Here is an 8,458-nt window from a genome sequence, read left to right as displayed (position 1 = left end):
TGATTCATCTCTTGTTTCCTTTACTTTAACCGGCTTGTCAGCTTTTTCCAGTCTGGGCTACAAGCAAGAAAAAGAAAAGGACTAAATTACTATCTATAATAACAGAGACCAGAAGCAATAAAGCCCACACTGTGGGTTTACATACCAAACCAGCACTGGAGCTCTGTTCAGCAGATCCCTGCGGAGATACGTCTGATCCTTCCATAGTAAAAGAGTATAATAGAAAACAGACTGAGTTGCTTTAAAATGTCTGCCTGGTTCCACCTCTAAAGGCTTCACCCCCCGCAGCCACAACCATGCACATCAGTTCCCTCCTAACCCTTAGACTGGACTTACTTTGCCTGCCAGCAGTGAAAGGGTTAACTCCTGGACAGCGTTCAGCATTCTGGCGCTTCTGCTGCATGCCGCCCCCACGCCAGTCCAGCTTCCGCTCTGCTTCCTAGAGGGGCGTGCTCAGGCTTCCACCCGGTCACCTGACCCGGTGAGCCAATCCGACCTCCGCAAAACGCCGACCAATGCGCGCGCACTGCACGCACAGATTCTCGCCCATAAGCCTTAGCGTCTTCCTGAGGTCTGTAACACGGAGCCGGCGTCCTCTCCCCACATCAATCCCGCCTGGCTGGTGTGTACACGGGGGGAACAGCCGCTCAGAGCCTGCCAACTGACATGGACTCTCCTGTTCGATCCTCCTCCTTCCGTGGACAGGAATTAAACTGAAGGTTGGTTCAGGTTAGGGATATATATATGTATGCTGCTGCAGGGTATGCTAATTTTTAACCTTCTCCTGTCCAATAGTATCTGGAGGGAATTTATCTCATATGGGTGCTGTCCTGGAGACGACCCTGGGAAAAATGCTTATGAACGGTGTCCGGAAAAACCACATGTGAAATAAAAAAAAAAAAGTATGAACTACCCCCCCCCCCCCAAACAAAGGCAATCAACGAGCTAAGGAAAGAGCACAAATCACGAGATCAGCAGCCGCAAAGTGCTAGCGGGGATCCAGCAGCCGAGGTGCTAGCCTAGCCGGTCAGCAGCAGCCGAGGTGCTAGCCTAGCCGGGACGGTCAGCAGCAGCCGAGGTGCTAGCCTAGCCGGGACGGTCAGCAGCAGCCGAGGGGCTAGCCTAGCCGGGACAATCAGCAGCAGCCGAGGTGCTAGCCTAGCCGGGACGGTCAGCAGCAGCCGAGGGGCTAGCCTAGCCGGGACAATCAGCAGCAGCCGAGGGGCTAGCCTAGCCGGGACGGTCAGCAGCAGCCGAGGGGCTAGCCGAGGACGGTCAGCAGCAGCCGAGGGGCTAGCCGAGGACGGTCAGCAGCAGCCGAGGGGCTAGCCGAGGACGGTCAGCAGCAGCCGAGGGGCTAGCCGAGGACGGTCAGCAGCAGCCGAGGGGCTAGCCGAGGACGGTCAGCAGCAGCCGAGGGGCTAGCCGGGGACGGTCAGCAGCAGCCGAGGGGCTAGCCGGGGACGGTCAGCAGCAGCCGAGGGGCTAGCCGGGGACGGTCAGCAGCAGCCGAGGGGCTAGCCTAGGCGGGACGGTCAGCAGCCGAGGGGCTAGCCAGGATGTCTAGCATTGTTAAAAACACAGCAGTAGTGTTGTCCGGATCATGAACGATTCGGATCTTTGATCTGAATCTCTTTTGTGAGTCGTATCATCAAAATTAGTGATTCGGATCGCAAAGGGGGCGGGGCCAGGAGCGGCACCCCCCTCCAGCGGGGTCTTGGAAGCAGAGCAGAGATGGATCACTCTGTTGGAGGGGAGCCAGACTTGCAGGTACAGGTAGCTCAGAGAGAGGGGACATCGGTGCCACTGCCAGATATGTGTAGAGCACACATACTGGCTACAATGTGCTACTCATTATAGGCTGTCTGTTCCGTAGTTGTGCACAGTGAACAAATTGGAAACTTTTGGCACAGCTCAGTAACTTTGTAGACAGCATGCTGGGCTAGAAGGGCAGGCACTGTGATTGCTGTGCAATATGATCCTCCTGCACTGCTCTAAACAGCTGCACTTCACTTCTGGGAATGCTTTGGGCAATGCTTTCTTTCACTGTGCAACGTTTGCATTCAAAGTATACAGACTATATATAGGTGAAATATATGTAAAGCATATGATTGCAGCATGTGGGTATTGTGTGCAAACATTTCTGCTCTTTGCTCGTCCCTCCTCCCTTCTCTGTCCACTCCCTGTCCTCTGTCCATCTTCTCCCCTTCCCTGTCCACCGCAGGGAAAGTCCTGTCCTGCTAGTCATTTCACCCCTAAATGCTTCCCTAGTAAACTGTACCGAGATTCGGATCAAAGATCCGGATCTTTTCAATGATCCGAATCATTGAAAAGATCCGAACTTCCCATCTCTACACAGCAGCAGCCGCTAACACATTCAGCAAACGGCTTCGCCCAATAACACAAGAAAACCGGTTAAACAGCCAGACGTAAGGAGGACAGCTCGAATCTCCGCATGCAGCAGCAGGATCACTCACACACCGTCCTGGAGCCTGGCAGGCACGCCCCCTTCACGCCTCCGCCAGTCCAGCTCCCTCCGGCTGCAACAGGAACCATCCCTCTACAAGACTGCTTCTTCTCCCTACGGCGTCACTGAGAAAATGGCTCCAGCACTCATGTGCCTCTCTGACTTCTAGACTGGCGTCACGTGCCCACCCACGCCCCGTTTACACACGCCATTGGTAGTAATTGTTCTAAACCCGCCTTCACATTGCCACCCCATTGGTTATGGTATGATAGCCCCGCCTTCTCCTCCTGGCAGCTCGGCGGCGGAGTCTGGGCATCGCAGGAGCCCAAAATGGCGGAGCCGTGGACTAGTGTCCGTGCTGCGCCAACGGAGAAGCACGAAGCGCTTCCGAAGTGCAGAGAGGCAATTCTGGTAAAGAGCAGCGTGGAAGACAAAGCTAAGCCTCCACCTTCTGTTTCCAATACGAGCAGCCGCGATCTGCTACATCCCGCCAAGAAGATCCGTGCAGAGGAAAAGGGCTTCAAACCGAAGCGTGTGAATGGTGAAGGCGGAGGGGGCGGGCGTAGTCGTACAGGACCGGGATATGGCACTTCTAGCAGCGGCAGCCTGTGCCTCGCCCCGCCCGGATCGTCCCGTTCTCCGCAGCCCGCAGCGCTGCCCGCCGTCCGCCTCCTTCCGAATGACAAGCCGAAGAAGAGCGGCGAGAAGCGGGAGAAGGTGAAGAAGAGGAGGCGTGAGGAGGAGAATGGGGAGCTGAAGCGCTCCTCTCAGGGGATCCCCCGCCCGACTGGCAGAAGTGAGTGTGACCTTCCTGCGCCGCCTGCCCCTGTCACCCCCTTCCCCTGTCGCCTGGCTGCCCTGCACAGCCCACCACAAGGGGAATGTACAGCTGCAGTGCATAGCAACACTGCCTGCATCCCTCATTCAGGGCACTGTTCAGTGAATAATGCTGGCTTCAGTTGTTACCTTGCTATGTGACACCGATCAGCAGAGTACCTGGGGGGGGTAATCGTTTCTGTAGATGCATGTGTTCGGTGTCATGGCTCACTAGACGTTCTTATTGGTCTCTCTTCTTTTTACTCTTGAGAGGAAGGGGTATGTTTTCCTCATGTTGGGACATGAGACAATATGTATTTAGAATTTTAAAAATACAAATGCATACATGTGAGGATTTTAAAATCGTGTCTATGCAGTGTGAGTGCATTTTGTATGTATTCGTTACAAAGTTTTAGGTATACTTGTGATAGAATGCTGAGAAGTTGTGTTAATTTTGTATTACTCAAGAATAAAGATAAAATATGTTAAAAGGTAAAAAATGAAATCAAAAGGAACATACATTGTTTGCAGTGAATGCTCAACTCTACAACTGTTGCCAATGCTGGGTGAAGAGTAATGTTTACCTTAAAAATTGATACTTGCCTGTCATAACCTTCTTGTCTCCACCCTCTGGTCTTCACAATGCCTCTTACAGAAGTGGCTTGTTCAAGTGCTCCTTGCTGGATAGCAGCTTGCTGTCCTGCTACATTAGTACAAGTGTTGTGCCCCTGTATAACCACCATAACTCCATATGATTGTTCACCTGCCCTCTGCATTGGCACATGGATAGATCATAGGTGCCCTTACAGTTCCATCCAATTTTGTGACATGTCACGGTCGTAAACATGGAAGCACTGGAGGTGTAGGGGTCTGTTCTTGGCCGCATGATAGAATGCATTTTTAATGTGCTTTTTCTCAACTGCTTTACCACACTACCAATTGTCTGATGTATACTTGCCTGCAATTTCAAAAGGTACCTGTCTGGTATATTGTTCTAAACATCATGGAGAATTTACCCCTATTCAGTTGCAGATGCTGGCAGTCTTAATTTTTTTTTCTTTGCAAGTAATACTAGACTGGATGAATAACGCTGGCAGGGGTCATACTGTCAGCTTCAGGGGTTCTTGTTTTTTTTTTTACTGCAAGTACTTGTGATTTCAGTCATATCTGTGAAGTAATCGTCCAGTGTCTGGATGAAGTTGAGATTGATCAGGTGCTTGACTCGCTGTCAAAACCAAATACATATTTCTTATTTTTATTCATAAGTCCATAGCCACTGCTACCATTAGTAGAGTAGGCAACAAATATTGTATATCGAGTCTACTTCCTTCTGATGTTGGAAGATGTCCATACTGCTCTTATGCTGGAAATACGTGGCTCGATTCTGAGCCATTTAGATGGCTCGATAATTTCCGACATGTCCGATCTCCTGCCCTATCAGAAATAGTCTTAGAAAAGGTGGGATTAATAAAAATCATATGAAATGGATAACATTCTGAACAACTCCCCTAGCCATGAAAACACATTTACAGTGCAGAAAAGTGGCAGTGAGTGGTCCGCACTGAAGTAAAAGATTTAAAACTTGAGTTTGGATATATTTGTAAGGGTCAACATGCTGGCTGTACTCACTAGGTTTGTACTGAATTTCCACAAATGGAGTCTATAATTTGATCAGAAATTATGGCACTCTGCTGAGAAGTATATATTTTTATTTAATTTTGCAGTATGATTTAGGGAGGCATCTAATTGTTCCTAACTTCATTTTGCACTTTTCTAATGCTTCCATGCACAGCAAAAAAAAAATAAAAAAATAATCATGCAGCAGATGTTATGGATGTCACACAATCCTAATGTCAACATCCTCAAACCAGTCTAGAATTACTTACGAAAATGGAAGCTGGTTAAATGCCTAAAGTCTGCAGTGGAAATCTGGCAACTTAATTGGGATGTCTGGACCAACCCAACAATAATTAAAAGGAGAAAAACTGATAAAATGTTCTATTTCTTAGATAAGTCATAAATAACTTGTATATACAGTAATATCAGTGGTTAGTCCACAAAAATGAGATAATAAACCGATTAAAAAAACAAGTTACCATATTCTACTAAATAAGACGCAAAAATTCCAAATATACAGTATTCCTGCCGTCAACTATACTTATTGCATCCTGCCACCACGCTCCTCTCTTCCCTGCTTCCAGTCTTGCAGCACCACACCTTGCCTTTTATTCAAACATTAGCAGAAATCTAGTAAATGGCTAACATGTTTCTGCCCCCACTTGTCTTTAGGTCTGAAACACGATAGTGGGCATGGTCAATGGGATGCATTCAATTCTGACTTGATGTTGGACTGTGCACATTCTGTATGCTACTTTATGGAACTTGAAAATTGACCAAGCATATCTTGCTAGGGTGGAATTTGCAAGATGCATAGCTTTTCATACAGAATTTAGATAATCTAGCATCAGCTTGTTGTTATTTGCACATTATTGACCATTCCTACATGTAAGGAATTTGTCATGTAACTGGATGTTTCTAATGTTTGACAAGATGCAGGTTTTTTTCCCTATACTCTGTCTATTGCAGCACTAACAGGCCAGTCTTTCAGATATCTAGCACTGCCTCTTTGGGTGGCTGAGCAGTTTTCTTTCTTTCTCTTTTATGATCTGACTGGACAGATCCCTGTCCCCTGATCACTATTGTTCCCACAGGATTTTTTTCTGAAGTTTCTGCACTGGACTGCCACTTGTGTCCTCCCCTCTCCATAGAGCAGGACATGCTGCTGCATGGATGCTAAACAGCCACTGGAAACGATCTTTAATTATTATTTCAGCCTACATAGGTTTCAGAGAAGAAAGTTAAATTCATGGTGTTTTTAATACAAATGATTCTCACAAACCAAAATGTTCCATTATTTGTGGGTGTTTTTTTTTTTTTTTTTTTTTTTTGCTCAATTTCAAGGAAATGTTGTGATCAAAAATAACTAGTGACCTTAATTTTAAAAGCATTTTCACATTACAGCATTTTTTCCTAAAAACTATTTTTTTATCCAGTCAAAACAGGGTGACCTACATGTTGCAAATTGTAGTTAGTCACAGCTCCATGCACCCTGTAGTGTATGGCAACTTTCCAGCGGTCCCCATGTTTCATTGAATATGTCTAGTCCACCTCCCCAACGTACACCCCCGTATCTGGCTCTATCCCTGAAGATGCAGCTACGTTAGTAATTGGGTTGTGTTGAGGGGCATAGTATGCGACAGCCATGTTCACAGAGAGAAAATTAGCGCTTTTAAAGAGGAGCTGTTAGGTATAAGGTCTCAGAGAAAATAAACACATATATCAGTAGCTAAAGATTGGCTGTACTTACATTACATATGCATTTCACTGTCCACGTTTGGATTTCACAGAATTTTTATATAGTATATGCAGAGAATGATGCTCCTGACAGCCCATGGCAGGTTCCATGTTTGTGAAGCCAAATGTGTCGTCATGTCCTGCCTGCTTCCTGATCACAGAGGAGCTCGTACAGAATAACACAGTGTGCAGTGAATATTAATGAGCCATGTGGCTAGGAACAATAGCGGACTCCTGCAGTGTACTCTGCCCTGAGATTTATCTGTGCTGTGGCTGGACTGAGTTAGAAGCTGCTGAAACTTGATCCCGTCTTCTCCTTAGCAGCCGAGGGGAGGGCCCCAGAATGCTTTGCAGTATGGAATGCGGCTTGCGTCCTCCTTAGGAGCTTAGCTTTGCTGATAAGCACACATCAAATGTAAGAGAGATTTTTATCTTTAGTAATGCCTTTTTGGCTTCTGTCTAAACTGTTTAACACAGGAGAATAGAGGTTTAAATTAGCTTCTGCAGCCTGACAGTTACTCTTTAAATACCTGAAAGATGTACAGAAACCAGAGATGTGATAAATGTAACCAGGGCTGTGGAGTCGGAGCAATTTGGGGTGCCTGGAGTCGGAAAAAAATGCACTGACTCCTAATGAATTTAAACTGTAATTAAGCTAGAAAATATGATAAAATGTTTTATTTCTCAGATAATAGTCATCATAAATGTGTATATATACAGTAATAGCTGTGCTTAGTCCACAAAAATGAAATAAACCAATCAAAATTAGTTACTTGTGCTGCTTCAGTAAAGGAGTCCCCGTATTTTTAAAGTCAGATATACATATCTGATTGTGACTGTACAGTATATATGATGTGTACACAGGAATCTCTTATATATACTAAATAACATCTATGCTGTAAGAATAAAGCCTGATGTGTAGCTGTGTCTCTAATAGAGATGGTCAATGAGATGGAAATAATTCTGCGTTAATGCTGATTCATGCAAATGTATGCACTCTCTTTGCTCATGAAATCAAATAATTTGATATGTTGTTAAAATTTGATTTGGTGACTATGAATTAAAGGGTACCTGAGACAGATGAAAAGAAAAGTTTTATACATACCTGGGGCTTCCTCCAGCCCCCTTCAGGCTAATCAGTCCCTCGCTATCCTCCTCCACTTGGATCTTCTGCTATGAGTCCCGGTAATTCAGCCAGTCAGCGCTGTCCGTCCCACGTGCCGCTCCTACACCCAGGAGCATTCTGCGCCTGTGCAATAGTGCTGCGCAGGTGTAGTACGCTCCCGGCAGCAGAGTGTGTGCAAGCAAACTAAGCAAGACTGGCTCAAGTACCTGGACTCATAACAGAAGATCCAGGTGGCAGAGGAGGACAGCGAGGGACTGATTAACCTGAAAGGGGCTAGAGGAAGCCCCAGGTATGTATGAAACTTTAATTTCATCTGTCTCAGGTTTACTTTTGTTACACAGTAGTACTATACTCTACATATGCACTCCCCACAGAGCTGCAGGGAATCCACTGAGAATGCTGTCCACATTAAATACAGAGGTGTTGTCTATCACCCATACAGTAAACCTGGTTCAGATTGTGCATGAAGAATGTGTAATAGAGGAATAATTGCCTCATTCTCCTGCAGAGTACCTGCACGTCACTCTTAGGCCTCTTGCACACTGCAAGTGATTCCAATTCAGATTCCGCTTTTTAATCAGTTTTTACATCAGATTCCGATTTGCAGTGTGCAGGGAGCAAACTGAAAATCGGAATCTGAATCAGATGTAAAAACTGATTAAAAAGCGGAATCGGAATCGCTTGCAGTGTGCAAG

At 46.3% G+C, this 8,458-nt stretch overlaps 1 protein-coding gene across 1 annotated transcript in view; it reads left to right on the top strand.

The window, feature by feature from the left end:
- Nucleotides 1-2,429: 2,429 nt before the first annotated feature.
- RSBN1L (round spermatid basic protein 1 like) overlaps nt 2,430-8,458 on the top strand; it is a 133,146-nt gene continuing 127,117 nt past the window's right edge. The window contains exon 1 of the mRNA XM_068276218.1: nt 2,430-3,263. Within this exon, the coding sequence (XP_068132319.1) occupies nt 2,798-3,263 (466 nt within the window). The 5' untranslated portion in view covers nt 2,430-2,797. The remainder of the gene's footprint in view (nt 3,264-8,458) is intronic.

The sequence above is a fragment of the Hyperolius riggenbachi genome, chromosome 3 (genome assembly GCF_040937935.1).
Source record: "Hyperolius riggenbachi isolate aHypRig1 chromosome 3, aHypRig1.pri, whole genome shotgun sequence".
In the NCBI taxonomy this organism is placed as follows: Eukaryota; Metazoa; Chordata; class Amphibia; order Anura; family Hyperoliidae; genus Hyperolius; species Hyperolius riggenbachi.
Note: the sequence above shows the minus strand (reverse complement) of the source record. Positions and strands in the feature narration are given on the sequence as shown.